The 24,757-nt window shown below is 34.7% G+C and overlaps 1 protein-coding gene across 1 annotated transcript in view; it reads left to right on the top strand.

Annotated features, from left to right (window-relative positions):
- SGCZ (sarcoglycan zeta) overlaps positions 1–24,757 on the top strand; it is an 865,402-nt gene that overhangs the window by 619,346 nt on the left and 221,299 nt on the right. The window contains exon 3 of the mRNA XM_007948877.1: positions 9,915–10,002. Within this exon, the coding sequence (XP_007947068.1) occupies positions 9,915–10,002 (88 nt within the window). The remainder of the gene's footprint in view (positions 1–9,914; positions 10,003–24,757) is intronic.

The raw sequence follows: 24,757 nt of genomic DNA, 5'->3' as shown, positions 1-24,757 counted from the left end.
TATACGGAGGCCCTAGGTTGATCAAATGGTTAAATTCTTGACCAGTCACAAACGATTGGTTGTTCAAACCTACCTACCGTCCCTTCAGAAGAAAGGTCTCATGGTCACAACCTTGAAAACTGTCTGGAGCACGGCTCTACTCTGAAACATATGTGGTCTCAACCCCAAAGAATTAACTGCATTGATGTATAACGCAGACTTTATGTGATTTATCAATGAACATGTTTTTACATATATTAATTTCTCTTTACCAAAATAGATATTTAGCTGTGATTCAGTGCACCTTATCACATTTTTAATATTGTTTTTTGTTGTTAGGTGCCATGCGTAGACTCCAAGTCACAATGACCTTATGTACAAAAGAATGAAACACTGTCCAGTCCTTTGCCATCCTCACAATCTTTACTATGCATGAGCCTATAATTCTACCCACTGTGTCAATCCATCTCACTGAGGGTCTTCCCATTTTTCACTGACCCTCTATTTTGCCAAGTATGATGTTCTTTCCAGGGACCAGTCCCTTCTGATAGTGTGACCAAAGTAGGTAAGATGAGGTAGCTTCTAAGGAACATTCTGGCTGCACTTTTTCCCGGAAAGATTTGTCCATTCTCCTGGCAGTCCATGGCATTTTTCATATGCTTTGGCAACACACATTGCCAAGGCATCAACTCTTTTTCAGTCTTCTTTACTCACTCTCCAGCTTTCACATGCATATGAGGCTAGGGAAAAATACCCTGACTCGGGAAAGGCAAACCTTAGTCTACAAAGTAATATCTTTGCACTGTAACATGTTAAGGAAGTCCTTTGCAGCACATTTTCTCTGTGTGATACAATGTCTGATTTCTTCATGGCTGATTGATGCTGATTGTGGATCCAAGTAAATTGAAACCATTGACAATTTAAATATTTTCTCCATTTATCATAATATTACTTGTTGGTCCAGTTGTGAGGATTTTTGTTTCCTTTAGGTTGAGATGTAACCCATACTCAGGATAGTAGTTTTAATCTTCAGATCTTTATCAGTAAGTGCTTCAAGTCTTCTTCACTTTTAGCAAGCATGGTTGGGTCATCTTCATATCACAGGTTGTAAATGAATTTTGTTCTAATCCTGATGCTGTTTTCTTCTTAATATGGTCCAGCTTCTCAGATTATTTGCCCAGCATACAGATGGTGAAAGGCTACAACTTTGACACACACCCTGACTCATTTTAAACCTGTATTTACCATCTTGTTCTATTTGAACAATAGCCTCTTTTCCTATGTACGATTTCCTCATGAACACAGTTAAGTGTTTGGGAATTGTCATTCTTCACTATGTTATCCATAATTTGTTATGATACACACAGTCAAATGCATAGTCAATAAAACACAGGTAAACATCTTTCTGGTATTCTTTGCTCTCAACCAAGATCCATCTGGCATAAATTATGATACTCTCATTCCATGCCCTCTTCTGAATCTGGCTTGAATTTCTGGCAGATCTCTGTTAACATACTGCTACAACCACTTTTTTCAGTTATCTTTAGCAATATTTTACTTGCATGTGATTTTAATGATATGGTTTGAAAATTTCTGAAATCTCTTGGATCACCTTTCTTTGGAATGGGCACAAATACAGATCTCTTCTAGTCACTTGGCCAGGTAGCTACCTTCCAAATTTCTTGGCATAAACAAGTGACCTCTTCCATCATTGCATCTAGTTGTTGAAACAACTCAATGGGAACCTGTCAATGTTTGGACCCTTGTATGCTCCAATTCCTTCACTGCAGTTTGGATTTCTTCCTGCAACACCATCATTTCATGATCATAGCCTACCTCCAGAAATGGCTGATAGTCCCAACTCTTTCTGGAACAATGGCTGTGAATTTCATTCATTTACTTTTGATGTTTCCTGTGTCATTCAATATTTTGCCCAAGTTTTTGTTGTAATGAAGTACTATTGAGTCAGCTACAACTCCCACCAACCCTATGTATGACAGAATGAAACACTGCCTGGTCGTGCACCAGCCTCACAATCCTCACTATACCTGAGTCGATTGTTGCAACCACTGTTGACAGTGCATCTCATTGAGAGCCTCCCCCTTTTTTTCTGACCTCCACTTTACCAAGCATGATACACTTCTCCAAGGAACAGTCCCTTCTGACAACATGACCAAAGTAGGTGAGACAAAGTCTGACTATTCTTGCTTCCAAGGAGTAATCCAGCTGCACTTCTTCCAAGACAAGTTTGTTCATTCTTCTGGCAGTCCATGGTACTTTCAGTTTCTTCACCAATACAACTCAAAAGCATCAACTCTTCTTAGGTCTTCCTTATTCATTGTCCAGTTTTCACATGCATATGAGGCATTTGAAAATACCATAGCCTGGATTAGGCAGACCTTAGTCTTCAAAGAGACATCTTCGCTCTTCAGCACTTTAAAGAAGCATTTTGCATCAGATTTGCCCAGTGTAATATGCCTTCTGATTTCTTGACTGCTGCTTCCATTGGTGTTTATTGTGGAACCAAGTAATATAAAATATTTAATAAGTTCAGTCTTTTCTCCATTTATTATAATGTTGCTTATTGATCCAGTTGTGAGGATTTTCATTTTCTTTATGTTGCGGTGTAATCCTTACTGCAGAGTGTAGTCTTTAACCTTCATCAGTAAGTGTTTCAAGGCATCTTCACTTTCAGCAAGCAGAGTTGTTTCATCTGCATATGTCAGGTTGTTAATGAGTCTTCTTCCAATCCTGATACCATGGTCTTCTTCATATAGTCCAGGTTCTCAGATTATTTGCTCAGCATACAATTTGAATAAGTATGGTGAAAAGATAGAAACCTGACACACTCCCTTCCTCATTTTAAACCACGCAGTATCCCCTGTATCAATTTGAAAGACAGCCTCCTGGTCTATGTAAAGGTTCCTCATGAACACAGTTAAGTGTTTTGGAATTCCCATTATTCTCAACGTTATCCATAATTTGTTATGATCCACACAATCAAATGCTTTTACATAGTGAATAAAACCAAATAAACAGCTTTCTGGTATTCTTAGCTTTCAGTCAAGATCCCTATAACATCATCAATAAATCTCTTATTCCACATCCTCTTCTGAATCCAGCTTGCATTTCTGGAAGTTCCTGTCAATATACCACTGCAACTGTTTTTGAATTCTCTTCAGCAAGATTTTACTTATATGTGATATTAACAACATTGTCTGATAATTTTGACATTCTGTGGGATCACCTCTCTTTGGAATGGGCACAAATATGGCTCTCTTCCAGTCAGTTGGCCAGACAGCTGTCTTCCAAATTTCTTGTCATAGATGAGTAAGTGCTTCCAGTGTGGCATCCGTTTACTGAAACATCTCGATGGGTATTTGTCAATCAAGTGTTTACCAATTCCGTCAGTGCAGCTTCGAGTTCTTCCTTCAATACCATCAGTTCTTAATCATATGCTACCTTCTGAAATGGATGAACATTGACCATTTCTTTTGGTATGGTGATGTGTCTTGCATCATTCATTATTTTGCCCAAAGAATCTTTCAACATTGCAACTCGAGACTTGAAGTTTTTCTTCAGTTCTTTCAGCTTGAGAAATTCCAAGCATGTTCTTCCTTTTTGGTTTTCTAACTCCATGTCTTTGCACATTTCATTATAATAATTGACTTTGTTTTATTGAGCTGCTCTTTGAAATCTTCTGTTCAGCTCTTTCATCTTGTCATTTCTTCCATTTACTTTAGCTACTCCCCATTAAAAGCAAGTTTTGGATTCTCTTCTGACAGCCCTCTGGGTCTTTTCTTCCTTTCCCGTCTTTTTAATGACCTCTTGCTTTCTTCATGTCTGATATTGTTGATGTCATCCACAATTCATCTGCTTTTTGGTTGTTGATGTCCAATGCATCAAATCTATTCTTAAATGGTCTCTAAATTCAAGTAGAATTCATCAAGATCATATTTTGTCTCTCATGTACTTATTTTATTGTATTCAGCTTCAACTTGAAGTTTCATATAAGCAGCTGATGGTCTGTTTCACAGTCAGCTCCTGGCCTTGTTTTGGCTGAAGATGTTGAGCTTTTCTGTTGTTTTTTTCCACAGATGTAGCTGATATGATTCCTGTATATTCCATCTGGTGAAGTTCACATGTATAGCCACCATTTTTATTGCTGAAAAAAATGTATTTATAATGAATAAATCATTGCTCTTGCAAAATTCTGTCTTGCAATCTCCAGTGTCATTTCTGTCACCAGGGCCATATTTTCCAACTACTGGTGTTTCTTCGGTGTTTCTAACTTTTGCATCCCAACCACCATAATCGGCACATCTTGATTGTTCATTTGGTCAATTTCAGACTGAAGAAGTTGGTAAAAATCTTCAATTTCTTCATCTTTGGTTTTGGTGGTTAGTGGTGTAAATTTGAATAATACTAGTATTAACTGGTCTTCCTTGTAGACGTATGGATATTATCCTATCACTGACAGCATTGTACTTCAGGATAGATCTTGAAATGTTCTTTGTGATGATGAATGCCAAGCCATTCCTCTTAAATTTGTCATTTTCCCCATAGAATCCTTCAATATTGCAACTTGAGTCAAAGTTTTTCTTCAGTTCTTTAGCTTCAGAAATGCTGAACATGTTCTTCCCTTTTGGTTTTCTAGTTCCTGGTCATTGCTTATATCATTTTAATACTTTACTTTGTCTTCTCTACTCATCCTTTAAAATATTCTGTTTAGCTCTTTTAATTCATCATTTTTTCCATTCACTTTAGCTGCTCTCTGTTCAAGTGTGAGTTTCAATCTCTTTTGACATTTATTTTGATCTTTTCTTCCTTTCCTGTTTTTTAAATGACTTTTTACTTTCTTCAAGTATAATGTTCTTGATATCATCCCACAACTCATCTTATCTTCTGTTACTGGTATCCAATCTGTCAATTCTATTCTTTGTTGTTATTGTTGTTAAGTGCCACCAAGTCATCTCTGACTCATGCTAACCTTATACACAGCAGAACAAAGCACTACCTGGTCCTGTGCCAGCCTCATGATCCTTGTTATACCTGAGCCCATTGTTGCAGCCACTGTGTCAATCTGTCTCATTGAAGGCCTTCCCTTTTTTTTTTGACCCTCCACTTTACCAAGCATGATATCCTTCTCCTTATTCTCTATTCTTTGGATTGTCTAAATTCAGTTGGCATATAATTAAAGTTGCATTTTTGCACTTGTGGACTTGTTCTAATTTTCTTCAGTTTCAATCTCAACTTGTGTATGAGCAAGTGGCGGTCTGTTCCACAATCAAATACTGGCCTTATCCTAATTGATAGTATTGAAGTTCTCCATCACCTCTTTCCATAGATGTAGTCATTTTGATTCATTTGATTTCACCTGGGAGGTTCAATGTGTATAGTCACTGTTTAAGTCGTTGAAAAATGTACTTGCAATGAATAGGTCACCAGTCTTAAAAAATTCTATCATGTGTTCTCCAGCATCATTTCTTCTTCCAAGGCCATAATTTCCAATTACTGATGCTTCTTCTGGGTTTCCAGCTTTCATATTCCAATCACCAGTCATAATTAATATATTTTGACTTCATGTTCACTCAAGTTCAGTTATTAAAAGTTTTTAAAAATATTTAATTTCTTCATCTTTGGTTTTAGTAATTGGTGCATAAATTTTAATGATAGTAGTAGAAACTTACCTTTCTTGTAGGGACAAGAATATTATTTTATCACTGACAGTATGGTACTTCAGGGTAGATCTTGAAATGTTCTTTTTGATAATGAATGTTATGCCATTCTTCAATTTGTCATTTCCAGTATAGTAGACCAAATGATTGCTTGATTCAAAAGGGCCTCTACTTTAAGAAGGCAGGTCTTCCCTGATTGTATTTTGAGTAACTTCCAACCTAAGGCATTCATCTTTTGACACAGTATCAGGTAATGTGTCACTACTTTTCATACTTTTCCAGTAACACATAAGAGTGTTTCACTGCCACTCATGAGGTTTTCAGGGGCTAATTTTTCAGAAGTACAATGTCTCATCCTTCTTCCAAGTTTGTGTCAGTCTGGAAGCCCTGCTGAAAAATGTCCACCATGGGTGACCCTGCTGATATTTGAATTACTGATGACATAGTGTCCAGCATCATGGCAACGCACAAGCCAGCACAGTATGACAAACTGACAGACAAGTGGTGGATGTTTAATATTTGTGTAGCATAATAAGATATTGATTTGCACAAGACTACAATCTATGGATTGTATGCAGATGATACGACTTTGCTTGCTGAAAGTGAAGAAGACTTGAGGCACTTACCGATGAAGGTTGAAGAATACAGTCTGCAGCATGGATTACATCTCAATATAAAGAAAACAAAAATCTTCACAACTCAACCAATGAGCACAATAAATAGAGAGAAGATTGAGGTTGTCAAAGAATTCATGTTGCTTGGTTCTACAATCAAGGCCAATGGAAGTAGCAGTCAGGACATTAGACAACGTGTAGCATTGGGAAAGTCAAGCACGGAGGAACTGTTTCAAGTGCTGAGGAGCAAGGATGTCTCCTTGAGGACTAAGGTGCGCCTGACACAAGCCTTGATATTTCCAGTAGCCTCGTAAGCATGTGAAAGCTGGACAATGAATAAGGAAGACCAAAGAAGAGTTGATGATTTTGAGTTGTGGTGGTGATGAAGAATGCTGAAAGTACCATGGACTGCTAAAAGAACTAACAGATCTGTCCTGGAGGAAGTGCACCCAAAATGCTCCTTGGAAGCCAGAATGGCCAGACTTCATCTCACCTATTTTGGTCATGTTGTCAGAAGGGACCATTCCCTGGAGAAGGATGTCATGCTTGGCAGGTTGGAGGGTCGACGAAAGAGGGGGAGGCCTTCAACGAGATGGACTGACACTGTGGCTGCAATGATGAGCTCAAATATAGCAGAGATCATGGAGCTGGTGCGGGATCGGGCAGTGTTTTGTTATGCTGTACATAGGGTTGCTATGAGACGGAAACGACTCAATGGCACCTAACAACAAGCAACAGCAGTCTATGGAATTGTTCATTCCCTCTGATGTCTATGTATTTATTAATCAGTAAAGAGATTTGTTTACCTATCTCAGAAAAAAATGTTATTTTTATATAAAAATTAAATTATCTGGAGAAAAATTGTGAAATATTGTGAAGTAAAGAGAAGAATGTCAGGGATGAAACTGCAGTAAGATCTGTGATTAGAATAAACAAAAATTTGAAATAGATCATGTAAACAGAGTCACATAATCATTAAGCTTATGATTCTAATACAAGTCTATTTGTCTATAAAATCTGATGAATGCCTGATGTCTTTTAAAATAAACAGTTATTTTGTGTTAATAGATAATAGAGCAATGATTCTTAAATTATATATTTTATAATTTACTTGTTGTTTTTGTTATTTGCCATTGAGTCATACCCGACTCATAGTGACTCCTCCTGGGTTTCTGAGGCAGTATCACTATGGAAGTAGATTGCCCAACCTTCTTCCAAGGAAGAATGGTGGGTTTGAACCACCAGCCTTCTTGTTAGCAGGCAAATGCCTTAGGGACTATGCTACTAGAACTCTCCATAATTTACTTAATCTTTAAATTTTATATACTAATTGTTATGCTATTTTATAAACAACCCTGGTTGTGCTGTGGTCAAGTTCTTGGCTACTAAATAAAAAGCAGCATTGCAAATCCACCAGCTGCTAAACAGGAGAGTGATGTAGCATTATGTTTCTATAAAGACTTCCAGCCTAAGAAACTCAATGGGCAGTTGTTTTCTCCTGTAGAGTCACTATGATTTGGAATCAACTCAAGAGCAAAAGGTTTGGTTTTTTGGTTTGAAGTTGTCCTGTTATGCTAGAGTTCACATAAATTAGGATTTACGATGTCTAATAATTCAAATGAAAACATATAGTCTTGCCAGTTTTTTGAAGTCTGAACAATAGTCATTTAACATATTTTATTGTAAAAATAAAGAAATACTCTGTAAGAAAATTAAATTAGTAATTTATTACAATTTTTTAACTGCAAGCTCTTTTATACACTTTGTAGTTTCTTACATTCAAATTAGTTTTATTTTTTCAAAGCTCCTTTTTAAATATTTTACTTGCCTTTTGCCACTATATAGTACAATCATTTTTTGAGTGTCTTTATGAATCATTCTCTTTGCATCATTACCAGATATAGTAGTATCCTTAGGGTGTACAATATCTGTTTGTTTGCAATCTGTCCTAAATCTTTGATCTATACTCTAAACAAAACTAGGATGTACCACTGAAAAGAAATTATAAAATTAAATTAAAATACTTCAGATATTCTCAAAAATGAATGTCAGCAGGACAGAAATGTCTTTGAAAAGGGATTAGATTTAATTTTTATAACTGTGGAAACTTAACTTTTAATTTATAATGGAAAGAAAGAAACAGCTGAGTTCTTGTAATAAATTAGAACTAAGAAAGAAATTAATTCTATTTGAATATACTTGTATGATTATACTTCACTTTATGAATACCATATTCTTAAAAATGGAGGGAATTATATTTAAAAATCAAGTATTATCTTAATTATACTAGTAAAACATATTTTAAAAGAAAACTATTTAACCACATGTGTGTGAGTATACGTGCATGTTGGCTTATTGCTTTAAATCTATTCAGAAGGGGCTTTTAAGAAAAGGCCTATAGGGTCTTTCCATATACACCTAAATGCCAAATTCCAAATCTTAATCTTGAAACAGTTTTTATATTGTACATATTTAAGTTGACTTAGAGTGATATACCACCTAGATGGTGAAGATGGTATTAGGATAGATTTCCACAGATTTTTAAGATCTATAAGGCAAGCTCCATGAGGATCAGGTTATATGTTTTGTTGACTGATATGCCCCAATACCATAGAATAGTACATTGCACATAGTGAGTGCTCAATAAATATTTGTTAAATGAATGAATGGTTAATTTGTAAATGATCACCATGATCATAAAAATAAGAATGTAGGCATTTGTAACTTGTTTGAGATAAGTGGTGGCAAAACCAGGGCTTAAATATTATATGGAAATTCCTAAAGCCATACTATTTTGCCTCAATAAATTATTTTAATACTAAGTGAAAAATTACTGACAATCAACATCTAACCAAGATTATATATCCTAAAAGAGGATTTCCAAGCGAGCATCTTAAATTCCATATACCTTCTTACCTTGGACAAGATTTATAAAGCATATCTACATGAATTACATGGACTAGGCAATATCAATTTTGATACAGATTTATTTATTATTCAATAATGACTTAAATGATTTCCCTTCAGCAGTATGCTGAGTACTGAGAATATAACTGCATATACATGAATAACATGGTTCCTCTCCCATGGATGTTTCCTTTGCTAATGAAAACAAACAAAAACCAAGTAAACACTTACTTGAGGAAAATAAATACTTTAAATAATATAAATGGAGTTTGGGAGTTTGTAGTTACAGGGAACAGGAGACTCATGTTTGATGACGTGACAATTGAGCTAAGACCTTATAGCTGCAGATTAGTTTTAGAAAGGAACTTCCTCATTTGGATAAAATCTAAAATATCTGCACAAATAGCCATATATGTAATTGGGAGATGGGAAGGATATGAGTTACTTCACCTTTAATATACAGCACTCAGTAGAGTTGGAAATGCTTATATCCAATAGTTTATGCCCTCTTATCAAAATAGAAATTTTCCTATTGTTTTAAGTAGTTATTATGAGCCACCCTTATTTTTATATTTTTCAATCAATGTGTGTAGTGTTAATTTAACTGCCTAATATTATTCATATACTATATATATATATAAATTTTGGTAATATCCAGACAAATATAGTATAATTATATATTTTAAATTTTGATGATGTTTCTGTTTGATTCATTTATTTTATACATGTTTCCCAGGATAGTCCTCTGGTCTTACAGTCTGACAGGAATGTAACAGTGAATGCAAGAAATCACATGGGGCAGTTAACTGGACAGCTGACAGTAGGTGAGTGCTTGTGAGTAAAGGTTGCTCAAATCTTACCTTCATGTAAAACTCTGTGTCTAATTTGGGAAAACTACAAGTGTGTTATTTCTCTAATATATATAACTAAACATCCTACCTCTGCCAATTGTCTTGTTCATAATTTCATTTGCCATAAGGTTAGTTATGGTTTTCTCTATTTGGCTATTATTCTTTTCACTGTGTTAGTGTGAGATCAAGTGGCATTTACTTTGCTGTTCGTTACTCTTGAATTATGAAGTCCACCATTCATTTAACAAATGTTTTCACAGAATATGTTGACTTAAGCTAACAAGACTTAAACAAACATATGGGATGTTATAACATCATGAGGTCTATGTATCTGCTGTTTTAAGAAATTAGTATTCAATAATATTTATAATATTTATATATTTATATGAGCTAGTATAGATACAAAAGTTGAGCATAATTATAAATTTGTGGTTAAAATTATCTTTAAGTTTTATAGGTTTCAGAAATTATAGATATAAACTAGTAACAAAATATAAGTAGTTTTGCACCTCTTATCAAGTAAATATTTTAATACAGAGATTCATATTATCATAGCAAAATATGAGGCTTTTTTATTTGAACCAACTTTAATAGGAAGAAAGGTAAATAGAAAGTCATTTAAATGCAAATATATGTATCTAATACTTCTAATTAAATTATACGAAAGTGTATGTTTCGAAATGCTAGATTTATAAACTTGAATTTGATTCTCTCAATTTCTTTTGTCAATATATGGAGCAGTTTTTTATTTTTTATTTATTTTTATCTTTGCTTTAGTGAAGGCAAAAAAGAGGGGAAGTTATATTTTAATATAAATGTATTTTTAAAACTATAGTTGCATTTTTGTGATAACATTTTATTGTACATATTTCCTTATGTAATATTAACTAATCATTAGCTATCTCTTAATTGTTATAGTTGGGTGGCATTTACAAAAGGACCAATATTGAAAATTAATTTAAAATACATATTGATAAATTTAATTAATTAGAGAAAATACATATGTACTCCTCGGAAGGAAGTTTGGGCAATCTACTTCTGTAGTGCTACTGCCTCAGAAACCCAAGGAGAGGTTGCCATGAGTCAGGTCCTACTCGACGGTAGGTAACAAAAACAACATGGTTATAGAATTGATTCAAAAGCACCAGATTGTCCCTTAAATTCTTATTCCCTATTCCTGATCACTTTGTTGGAATGGCAGAAGCAGGCCTAAGCAGGGCAGATTTAACACATTGTAACATTTTTAAAATTAAGAATTGATTGGCTAGTTAGAATTTCCTTTTGCATTCTTGACATAAAAAGATGTCATTAATAGAAATGACAAAATTTAATTTAAACATGCAAAGACAATATTCCAAAGTCCATTGTCAAACACAATAGCTATACAATTTCTGTCTGCAGAGCAAAACAGCTGCTTGATAATAAGGAATGTAATCAAATACTGATTGTATTTTCCTGTATGCTCCTGCAGGAAACATGAAGAATAAGAGTATCATGTTTGTATTTTCAATCACACTTCCAAACTGATTTTAATGTAGGTACTAATATTCACCAACTGGGGAAACGCAGAAAGAGAGACAAAGAGAGAAGAAAGATTCCACCTAATTTTAAATGAAGAAATCACTACATTACTGATGCAACAGATTGTTTCTGTGGATGTAAATGCACTTATTCCAGTGAAGCTTAGACTGAGAAGTGTTAATGTCCTGGTCTTCCTGGGCATGTTGTTGGTGTTTTTCGTCTTTTCACTGCTTTGCATTTTTTTCACCAAACGTAGAGTAACAAAGTCATACATGAAGGGGAAGGAGAGGAGGGAATAATGTATTCACACTTAAAGTCAAACCATATGGGACTAATTAGTAGTTGGATGGGCTCCAATAAGTTGATTTATCTTTTTAAGATTTGTTTTTCTCATCTATGAAATAGAGAGAAAATGACACTTATTTTAAATGCTATTATAAAAATCATGGCAATTTCAGTGTCTGCAAATAGTAGACAAATCATATATGAAATTTGTTATTCTGATGATTGTGATTGCAATTATTGTCATCATTTATATTAAACATAGATTGCTATAGGGTGGGTAATTCATAATGATCTTCTATACAAAGTATCTCTGACAGTAATTAAGTAATATATGTTGAATTAATTTTGCAAAGACATTTGTAAGACATCACAGAAAATGTTTCTGATTTATATAAAATATTTTAGAATCATGGTATGATAAAATTACCTTTGGGCAGAATTCGAAGAGATTTAGAGTGAATTCCCAAATGTAGACAAACAACTTTATTCATAAAGACTGTAATTTTAATTATATTGATATAATAAGTTTAAAGCACATTTCTTTTCTTTTTTTAAAAAACCATGGGTATGATTATAGCATATGAATGATACTTTGTGATAAGAATAGTTTATAATATTTTTAAATGTACTACCACAAAATGAGGAGCTCTGGTAACCTAGTGCCTAAGGTGTTTGACTGCTAACCAGAAAGCTGGCTGTTCAAACCCACCAGCCACTCCTCGGAAGGAAGATGGGACAATCTACTTCTGTAGTGAAACTGGCTTGGAAACCCAAGGAGGGGTCACTATGAGTCAGGTCCGACTTGATGGTACATAACAACAACAACCACCACAAAATGGACTTTTACGAAAAATATGTCCAGTTATTCTTCATTTTCTAAGTAGAATAATTCTAATTTCTACTCCCAAATATATCAATTACTTTTAGATACCTATAATCAGTTTTACCATTGTGACACACTGAAATTTTTCCCAAAAAATTAGGGGAAAGGTAATTTGAAAGTAAAATTTTCTTTATGGGTAATTATTTGTACTATTTTTATGGATAAGTGCTGAGCAAAACAAGTATTTGTCCCCATCGGCCCCCGCCCTTCTCTTTCTTTATAAGACTAAAAACCTGTATACATTTAACCTATAGGGATATGTGCCATACAAAGACAAGGTAGACAAACCAAGTTGATTAAATTCAAGAATACAAAAACAATATTTTACACATATACCAAATCAAGCATAATCAAAGCAAAACCTAAATATTTTTAGGCTTTGCATAAAAAATTAAATTTGACAAATATTGTACATTCACAAAGTTGTTCCAGACTTTATGTTAAAATTAACCAGATATTATCAAAATTCACCCATACAAACTAAGATTCTAATTTTTCATGATCTTCATAACATCAGAGGAGATTAAAGTAGCCAAAATTTCTTCCTCCAAAGTTCTTTCCTTTGAATAAAGCTAAAAGACAGGAATGAGATTATTGTTGGGAGTTGGTTAAAGAGTGCACAAGGTTCCAAGAGGTCCGACTCTGAGGAAAAGCAAGAACTTTTCTAAACAAGTCTCAGAATAATCCTCAATGTTAAAATAAATATTCTTCAATCTGTTTGAATAACAATCTGTAGTGAACAATTATTTTCTTTTATATAAAACAACAACAAAAAAGAATTGCAGTCGTCAATTCCAGCTTACAGCGGTCCTATAGATTTGGGTAGAACTGCTCCGTAGGGTTTCCAAGGCTTTGATATTTATGAAAGCAGACTGCCTCATCTTTCTCCTGTAGAGAGGCTAGTACATGTATCTTTCATTTTAGTAGCTGTGTGCTTAGACATTGCACCACCAGAGCTTCTCTCTTTTTTCTCTAATAGGTTACAAAATAATACGTAATTTTAATCTACATGGTGGCATAGTACCTTAGACATTTGACTGCTTACCAGAAAGCTGGCAGTTCAAATCCATCAGCCACTCCTCAGAAGGAAGACTGGGCAATCTACTTCCATAGAGATACTGCCTTGGAAACTCAAGGAGGGGGTTGTGATGAGTCAGAATCGACTTGACGGCAGTGAGTTTGCTTTTTTTTGGTGGCGTGGAGTTTTATATTATTCATAAAAATTCCCTTATGTAAAATAAACAAAAGATATGAATTACGTGCTATTTTTTTAAAGGTGTTTTTTTTTTTTTTTTTAATTCTTTTAGAAGACTGTTATAATGTGACATATAGAAAACAAACCATTTCTTCGGGACACTGCAAATAAGATAGGATCATGCAACTTAGATATAGAGTTTTTGTCCATAACACTAATATAAGTCCTAATTAATGCTGTGTTAATTGTATTCTTTACAAATATAATGACCTTTCCAGCATTAGCATAGAAATAGTTATAGTTTATTTACAAACAATATGCTATGGATCTTTTGAATAAATTTGAAGTACTCTTATTACTCTTTGAAAATTACAATTGATTTAAAACAATTCTTTCAATAATATTTAGCCAACTTGATGAAATACAAGTTATGGTTTGCTTTCTTCTCATATAATAAAATATTTTTATTTCAAGCAATAAATAAAAAGTAACACGATTTTTCTTTTATTTCTTTCATATGCCTCTGTCATCATCTATGCTGTTGTTAGGTGCTGTCAAGTTGATTCCAACTCATAATGACACAGTACACAACAGAACAAGACACTGCTTGGTCTTGCACCATCCTCATCATCTTTGTCGTGTTTGAGCCCATCATCACAGTTCTGTGTCAATCCATTTTCTTGAGGGCCTTCCCCTTTATTGCTAATCCTTTACTTTACCAACTTTGATATCCTTCTCAAGAGAGTGGTCCCTTCTGGTAACATGACCAAAGAATAGGAGACAAAGTCTGGCCATTCTCAATTCTAAGGAGAACTACAGCTGTACTTCCTCCAATACAGACTGTTCATTCCTCTAGAAGTCCATGGTTCATTCAATATTCTTTGCCAACACCACAGTTCACATGCACCAATTCTTCAGGAGTCTTCCTTATTCATGGTTGACCACTCACATGTATATGAGGCTATTGAAAATTCTATGGCTTGGGTAAGGCTCACTTTAGTCTTCAAAGTGACATCTTTGCTTTTTAACACTTTAAGGAGTTTTTTTTTTTTTTTTTTTTTTCCCCAGCAGTTATGTCCAATGTACTTTGTCACCTGATTTCTTGACTGCTGCTTCCATGGGCTTTGATTGTGGATCTGAGTAACATGAAATCCTTCACAACTTCAATCTTTTCTCCATTTATTCTGATGTTACTGATTGGTCCAGTTATGAGAATTTCTGTTTTCTTTAAGTTGAAATTTAATCTATACTAATGGTAGTTAATTCTTCATGAGTAAGTTCTTCAAATCTTCCTCACTTTCAGCAAGACTATGTCATCTGCATATTGCAGGTTGTTAATGAGGCTTCCTCCAATCCTTCTTCTTACCATAGTCCAGCTTCTTGGATCATTTGCTCTGTGTACAGACTGAATAATTATGGTGAAAAGATACAACTCTGATGCAAACCTTTCCTAACTCTAAACCGTGCAGTATCTCCTTCTTCTGTTTGAGCAACTGCCTCTTGGTCTATGTACAGGTTTCATGTGAGCACAATTAAATGTTCTGGAATTCCTATTCTTTGCAATGTTATCCATAATTTTTTTATGATCCACAGAAGCAAATGCCTTTGCAGAGTCAATAAAACACAGGTAATCTTTCTAGTATTCTTTGTGTTCAACCAGGATCCACCCTACATCACCAAATATTATACCTCTTCTGATTCAGGCTTGAATTTCTAGCAGTTCTCTGCCAATACACTGCTGCAACTACTTTAAATTATCTTCAGTAAAATTTTACTCTCATGTTGCAGGGTTTGGTGTTGGGAGAGAGGAATCAGGCAGGAGAGCTTTGAAAGCAAGTTTTTTTTTTTTTTTTTTTTCTTTCTTTCAAAGAGTTTTGAAAGAAAGCATGCAGACAAGCTGAGACCAGAATGGTGTCAACCCAGACTGAGCTCAACAATGTATCAGCCCTGAGATGGGGAAGTTGGGAGCTTTAAGTAGAGTAGCAGGAAGTTTATCAGCAGTTCTATTTTGAGAGAGGAGACCACAGCTGTCTTGGTAGCAGTAGTCAAGACAGCAGATGTTCAGCTGTATACCCAGAACTCATTCTTTAAGGTTCTGTCTTGTCTATCCAGTTCTTAGAACTGGATTGTGACCACTGTCCTGTTATTCAATTTCATTTTTGGAGGGAAAAAGTATGGGGAATTAAAGTATGGAAATAACATGAGAAATCTAAGTTAAAGCTTATATCTATATCTATTACATACAATATTAATTGTATAATTTCTACATTTTGTTGGATCAACTTAGTTGGGAATGGGCACAAATATGTATTTCTTCCAGTCAGTTGGTCAGGGATCTGTCTTTCCGATTCCTTGACATAAAAAAAGTGAACACCTCTAATGCTGTATCCATTTTGGGAAAAATTTCACTGGGTAGTCCATCAGTTCCTAGAACTGTTTTTTTGTTTTATTTTGTTTTTTGCTAATTGCTTCAGTGCAGTTTGGACTTTGTCCTTCAGTACCATCACTGCTTGATCACAAATATGCTACCTCCTAAAATGGTTAAATGTCAACCAATTATTTTTGATACAGTGCCTTGGAGTATTCCTTCTATCTTCCTCTGATGCTTCCAGCACCATTCAGTATTTTGTCCTTAGAATACTTTAATATTGCAACTCGATGCTTGAGTTTTTTCTTCAGTTCTTTCAACTTGAGAAATAGCAAGGATGTTCTTCTTCTTTGATTATTCAGCTCCAAGTTTTTGTATATTTCATCATAATACTTTACTTTATCTCATCAAAGTGCCCTTTGAAATTTCTGTTTAGCTCTTTTACTTGTCTTCCATTGACTTCAGCTACTCTCCATGCAAGAGCAAGTTTCAGAGTCTCTTCTGACATCCATTTTGGTCTTTTCTTCCTTGTCTGTCTTTTTAATGATCATTTCTTTTCTTCATGCATGATGCTCTTGATGTCTGATCTCTGGTCATTGGTGTTCCATGTATCAAATCTGTGCTTGAGATGATCTCTTGATTCAGGTGGGACATATTGAAGGTTGTACTTTGGCACTTTTGGACTTCTTAAAATTTTCTTTAGCTTCTTAAAATTAATCTTTCATATGTTGTTGTTGTTGTTGTTATGTGCCATGGAGTCGAACCCAACTCATAGCAACCCCTCCTTGGGCTTCCGAGGCAGTATCACTAGGGAAGTAGATTGCCCCATCTTCCTTCCGAAGAGTGACTGGTGGGTTTGAACCACCAGCCTTCTGGTTAGCAGTCAAGTGCCTTAGGCACTATGCTACCAGAGCTCTCCTAAACTGTCATATAAGCAATTAATGGTCTGGTCATCAATCTATAGCTAGAAGGTAGAAAAATATTAAAGAGAAGGATAAACTGAAAAGGTGAGCAAGGAATAATATTAAAAGGTAAAGACAGGTTTTTTTGTTCTTGATTGTATGCTTGTCTTATGTAGCCTTCTCATTTAAATTTCAGTAAAAATTATGACCTTTGAGTTAGTAATAGAGCAAAATTACATATAAGGTCCTCTGTCTTAAATATGACAAGAAGCTCTCTATTCCACATCTATTTCATTATGCCAGTAAGGTTAATTGGGTATTAAAAAGTTAGAATGCCATTACCCTGAAAATTTTACTTTTAAAGTAAGTATACTTAAGACTAAAATATTTTTGCTTCAAATGAAATCTCATATGTCATCATTATTCCTCTTGTTTAATGCTCAATAAATTTGAGAGACTGAATTACTGAATGAATTAGCTCCTTGGAACTTTTAGCTGTTATTGTCATAATCATTTACTCAGTTTTGATATTCTCATTTCCATGTATCAAAAATCAGTGACATATCCCAATTATATAAAAACCTTAATTAAAATCCATAACTCCTCATTTTTTCAGTCTTGCTTCCGTAATTATTCTATGTCTATAGTCATGTCTGCCTTAAATAAGCCTGACTGTATGGTAATTATAAAGAATATAATTTAGAAGCAATTAAACAAAGGGATATTAACATTTAGTACTAGTTCTCTTTTGATATTTCAAATCTTGAGGATTAAACACCACAGTTCAATGAAAACATTTATAGACAACTTCTATAGCCAGACTTGCCTCTTCTGGTTTCTTCTGAGGTCTGAGGTTCTTGCCTTCATTTCCAGGGGAATTTGTGAAAGAGCCAAAGCCAGAGATTGGGGACATGAGAGGCAGATATACAAGAACAGAAAGTCAGTATGCTTGACCCTTCCAGGAGCTATCAGTCAGTTCCAAATCTAAAAATTTAACCTTTTCATTTATTACAATAGAAAACTTACTTGCTAAGAAAAACTATTTAGCATTCTCTAGGAGTCCCTGGGTGGCATAAACAGTTAAGTGTTCAACTGCTAGCCCAAAAGTTGACAGTTTGAAATCACTCAGAGGTGCCTCAGAAGAAAGGCCTACAAACTTGCTTCCAAAAGGTTACAGCCTTGAAAACCCCACTGATCAGTTCTACTCTGCACACATGGAGTCACCGTGATCCAGAATCGATGGCAGCTAACCACAACACACACATCAGGATTTGCTGAAGACAATCATTTATTTAATTTGTTTTTCCTGTAATTTTTAGTTAAATTTTACGATAAGGTCCACTTGAGAAAATACCTATTTTAAAAATATAGTATTTATAAGGAGATACACAAATAAATGATTCTGTCAAAACATTGTTGTTGTTGTTATGTGCCGTCAAGTCGGACCCGACTCATAGCGAACTCCTTGGGTTGCCAAGGCAGTATGACTACAGAAGCAGATTGCTCAACTTTCCTTCTGAGGAGTGGCTGGTGGGGTTTGAACCACTAGGCTTCTCATTAGCAGTCAAGTGCCTTAGGCACTATGCTACCAGAGCATCTTTTATCCATATGAAAGCCATTTCATAGAGTGAGTGGCTGATTCAACTACACATTTTATTTTCATTTTCTGGTAATCAAATAGAAAAGAAACAAGCCATGATATTTTCAATCACATCATATGCATATGAGAGCTGGACAATGAATAATGAAGACCAAAGAAGAATTGATGCTTTTGAGCTGTGGTTTTGGCTAAAAATGCTGAAAGTACTGTGAACTGCTCAAAGAACTAACAGATCTGTCCTGGAGGAAGTGCAGCCAGAATGCTTCTTGGAGGCGAGAATGGTCAGACTTTGTGTCACATACTTTGGTCATGTTGTCAGAAGGGATCATTTCCTCGAGAGGGATGTCATGTTTGGTATGGTGGAGGGTTGACAAAAGAGGGGAAGGCCCTCAATGAGGTGGATTGACATGGTGGCAGCGGCAATGGGCTCAAGTATAGCAAGAATCATGGAGCTGGCTCAAGACCGAGGTGTTATGTTCTGCTGTTTACAGGGTCACTATGAGTCAGAGAGTCAATGACACTTAGCAATAACAACAAATACAAAAGAAAATATGACTGATGGCATGTTCCCATAATATTTCTGGAAAACATGTAAGATATTCTAATGTGAAACCAAAGTGTTCTCACATATCTTGAATGAGATGCTTAATCAAAAGAAAAGTAGATGACCTAGTGTGAATTATTTTTAACAACTCCATGTCAAAATCAATGCTATGTTACACAAAGCTGTGGTAAAATACTTCTAATAAAATTGAGAGTACAATACCAAAGTGCAGCTGGATAAAATAATCTATTGAGGATCCCAAGAGACATGACGACATTTACTGGTCACCTAATTCAGGAATAAAACTCTGGACTTACCTGAGAGAGATGATAGCTATGTCTTTTAAACATTCCTTAAACGATCCAGACTTTACCTGGGTTTGCCATTTGTCAGATGAAGTGAGAAGGGAAAAAAGTTAGCAATTGTGGCTGTATCTTTTTTTTCCAATAGCCTTCAGTAAAACTAAAGACACTCACATACTCACACTTCCCACTGGTGTAAGGGAAGTACTGGGAAACAAAGCCTGCATTACTTGTAGAGAAGACACTTCTGAGTCTACTAAAACACACACACAGGACTTGTGGAGACAATAGTATTTTATTTCATGCAACATGTCCCCAGAGATTATTTGAGGTTTGAAGCTTTCCAAAAAAAAAAAAATATTTACTAGTCACCTACCATGGCAAAATAAAAATAATATCTTAACATTGCAAACACTGAGTAACATCATTTAATTATAAGAGAAACTATGTTACCATTAAGAATTTAATACACAAAAATGACTTAGCTTTTTGGTTACTACTTGAACATTTTCCATTTTTTTAATAATCTGCAATTTAAGTTAATGAACATATCCAAAGATTTCATGATAGAAAACACATAACATGCTTACTAGAAGGACTGTTGTTTTACTAAGAGATTTTGAACAAAAGTAAAGAATATCAGAACACATATGAAAATTATTTTTTAAATATAGGAATTATAGATTTTAACTACTAATAATATTATCAGGATAATCATATGGTTTGTATAGCAAAATGTTGTAAATGAGCATTTTTACCCCAAAAATAAGAACTTCTTCAAATCTAGTTTTTGGAAGGAAGTATTTTTTAATGGTTAGTACTATAAATTCTGGAGCCAGCTAAATCTCATTGCCATTCCCCTAGTATATGACCTCATGCAAGTGACATATCCTATCTGAACATCCTCTGCAGGTTTCCACGGGGATAAAATAAGTATCCACCTCATAGAACTGTTGTGAAAAATAAATGAGTTAATACATATGTGGCATCCTGGGGTGGTATAAACAGTTAAGGCTCTTGGCTGCCAGCCGCAAGTAGAAGTTTGAATCCACTCAGAGCTGTCTCAGAAGAAAGGCCTGGTGATCCATTTCTAAAAAATTTAACCCTTAAAACTTTGTGGAGCACAGTTCTACTCTAATACACGTGAGGTTGTTATCAGTCAGAGTCAACTGGACAGCAACTGGTTATGAGTCTGAGTCGACTCAATGTCAGTGGGTTATATGTGTAAATAACTGTATACTTGATCAAACATCTAAGTTTTACTTTCCTTATCTGTGAAATAAGGTAATTATACCAATGGTCTTCATGGTTCTTTCCAGTCTATATGAAAAAGTGAGAAACTGGTTCTCATCTTCTAAAAGAAACAAACTCACTGCCATCGGGTTGATGCTGACTCAGGGAACTCCACTGGGTTTCCAAGGCTGAAATCTTTTATGGAAGTATATTGTCTCATCTTCCTCCCATGGAGCAGCTGGTGTATTTGAACCACCAACCTTTTGGTTAACAGCCCAAAGTCTTACACATTAAGCCACCAGAGATCCTTTAGTTCTCTTCTTTAGAGAAGGGAATTAAGTGATGAATTTTTGCTCCATTAAGTTCTCTAGTATTTATTTGTCTTAGCAAAATGAAATCTGATTTGATTCTTTGCTATCTTAGCCTTGTCTTAATTCTCATCTGGAATTACTCATTACAGTTCTACCAGGCCTGTTCCATTTATAAGTTTTGAATTATGGTCCTAAAGACAATTCCTGCAAGGAAGTCCTCACTTCTTAAGACCACGGTAATTAATCTGCCAAAATAAACTATACCCTTGTGTCAGGACATAGTAATGCTTTGATAGATAGCAATATCTCTTTAGGTGTATATTTTTGCTCTCATTATTGAAATGAGGAAAGTAGGCATAAGTAAATCAACATTTTTGCTACATTTCTATTTTTCACCAAAATTTTGCTTAAACATATTTGAAATGAAATTTAATCTGCAAAATAATTCATCCTGTCCTAGCAGCTTCTTTTTGTCAGTACTAAACATCAGCATGTTTTGTCCCCAAATGAAAGGAGAAAATGTAGATGAGAGTTTTATAATAAATATTTAAAGACCCCTAAAGTGACATGTAATCTTGTGTTAAAGCAATTACTGTGAACACCTGGGAATCACTTAATTGACTGCAGATGGTGTAGGACATATAAAAAGTAGAAGGTTACAGATTACTCACGTGTATTGAATTTATGTATTTCGTCTTGACTCGTTTTTTAAAGAATGCTGTAATGGTTTGGTGCAACTTAATATGAATGATCTTTTTATGCAAAATAGGCAGTGCAAATCTTAGAGAATAGATTAACAAAAAAAAAAATACCATATATTTCATGTTGTATATATATTTCAAATGTTTGAATATATTGTTAAATTTAAGAGTTCATTGTTAATATTAATCAGTTTAGAGAAATTGGAAGTTGATAAGCATCTACTGATGCTTATGATATAAGTAGAAGGATGATGCTCTTAGAAATCAGGACCCTCAATCTGTGTAATACAGATATGATGAAAATTATGATGTTTTTGAAGGAAATACATGAAAGTGCATATTTTTAAAGGTTATATTAAAACCAAGAAAACCAACCCAGTGCCACTGAATTTATTATAACTCATAGTGACCCCCCGTTGAGTTTCCTAGGCCATAAATTTTACAGAAGAAGATTGCCTCAACTTCCTTCCATGCAGCCTTTGTTGGGATTGAATCACCAACCTTCCGGTTAGTAGTCACATGACTCAGACACTGTGCCCCCAGAGCTCCTTAAAGGTTTTATTAGAGGAGCACTTTTATTATTGTTTTAACCTCCTGAATCATTATACTGTAGTAAATTCCTGTTTGTTATTACTTTAAAAAAAAGGGAGGGGAGGGGATTTTCATAAATTTCACTAAATTCTCAAAGATTTTTAAAGATAGAATGCAGAATCAAAGAATATTAAGAACTGTTCACTCTGAAAACTGAACACCAAACCTGAATTATACGGTTAGGCTGGTCATTTCAAACCTTTGCTAGCCTATGTTTCCTTCTCTTTCCAGATATCCTGTGCTCTCATTTATAATTATTCATTACAATTCTGCCAGGCCAGCTCTACTTTAAATAGTTTTGAGTTATGTCCCTAAAGACAATTCCTACAACGTGTTGGTCCTCACTTCTTAAGATCATGGTAGCTAATCTGTCAAAATAAACTATACCCTTGTGGCAGGACATAATAATGCTTTCATAGATAGAAATACTTCTTTAAACTTTCTTCCTTTCCAGGCAAAACATATACAAAAAAAAAAAAAAAACACTGCCATCGAGTCAATTCTGACTCATAGTGACCCCCCTTGGGTTTCTGACATGGTAAATCTTTATAGAAGCAGATTGCCCAGTCTTGCTTCCACTGAGTGACTGGTGGGTTTGAACCACCAACCTTCTGGTTAGCAGTCAGATGCCTTAGTCACTGTGCTATGAGAGCTCTTTAGGCAAAACATAAGGATTTTTAAATTTGCCCATTACTAATAATACCTTAGGAAGCTCTGGTAGCATAGTGCCTAAGGCATTTGATTGCTAACCAGAAGGCTGGCGATTCAAACCCACCAGCCACTCCTCAGAAGGAAGGTTGGGCAATCTACTTCTGTAGTGATACTGCCTCGGCAACCCAAAGAGGGGTCGCCATGAGTTGGGTCCAACTCAACTGCACATAACAACAACAACAACAGTAATACCTTAAGTCACTGAGGAGGTAAGTCTAGTGTTGAAATTTTAGATATCAATGTGATAGGATAAAATGAGAAACGATGGCTCTTTTAAAAAATATATGAAAGTGGCACTTTTCCACCTAAGCACTGTCAAAGCCACCTCATTACTATAAGTTGATAACAAGAGATATTAAATTTTTTACATAAACATAATGGAAGAATAAACAAATATAGGGAGCTCTGGTGGTGTAGTGCCTAAGGCATTTGACTGTTAACCAGAAGGCTGGAGGTTCAAACCCAGCAACCATTCCTCGGAAGGAAGATTGGGCAATCTACTTCCATAGTAAGTTTACAGTAACAAGGAAAGCATCGAACAGGTGAATAATCATGTTATTAAACCTTTGATTATATAAGGCTATTCAAATATAAGGCTATGAAAATAGCTGAGTTCTTTAATACTGTTATTAAAAAGATTGTAGTGAAAGAAAAATGATTATTATAGGGCTTATTTAAGAGTAACAATAGAATAAACAAGCAAAACAGAAAAGTATTATGACTTTGGATTTCATATTTTAGGTATTTAATTAGAGCTTATAGCTACATTTTCTGAACTAAATGAGTCTATATCTTATACACTTAGCCAAGCTTTGTTTTTTAATGCAGTTTCCTTTGTGCAGCCTCAGAATCACAGGTCTACTTGAGTTCCATGTACAATAGACTTATTAAACATGCAATTATTTATTGGACTTAATAAGAGCTTGCCTTTGGAAATTTAACTAATGGGGCTTAAAGTTCACAAATGTAAGGTTACGGGAGTAATTATCTGAAAACACCTGGAGGTAGGAAGCTAAATAAAATTTAGAAATCCATATGTATACAGAAGATTGTCTACTTCAGTATTAAGACTCTCACTGCATCTGCAGCCAAGTCCAGACTACTAAAGACCAGGACTAAACGCCTGATTGTGGGGTAGAGGGAGAAAAACTGTGGGGAGCCTATTACTTATAATGGTCTAGGTCCATTAAGAACATTACCTTTTTTCCCTGAAGTTTCATTTTGGATTTTGTGTCTACTCTTATGTGTAGTTTTGAAGAAATTCCTAGTCAGATAATGCATACACTAGAAAAATAAAGCACAGTGAAAACAAAACAAAACAAAAAATTGAATGTAGGAAGAGAAAAAATGAACTATAACAATACTCTTTCCAAATATTTATTGTATTTATTAAAATCCTGACAATATACTCCTAGGGATGAGGAAACAGTATTAAAGAAAAAGTCTTAAAGCTACCTTAAAATTGCAATCAATCCCTTACATAGTATTGTTTAGTTAAAGTAATCAGCTCTAACTTCACTTAATCATACTTGCAAATATTCCACTGTCTTTTCCACAATATTATATCTAAAGATTGTCATG

Source organism: Orycteropus afer, unplaced genomic scaffold (genome assembly GCF_000298275.1).
Source record: "Orycteropus afer afer isolate SDZICR_OR568_19922 unplaced genomic scaffold, OryAfe1.0 scaffold00230, whole genome shotgun sequence".
NCBI lineage: Eukaryota > Metazoa > Chordata > Mammalia > Tubulidentata > Orycteropodidae > Orycteropus > Orycteropus afer.
Note: the sequence above shows the minus strand (reverse complement) of the source record. Positions and strands in the feature narration are given on the sequence as shown.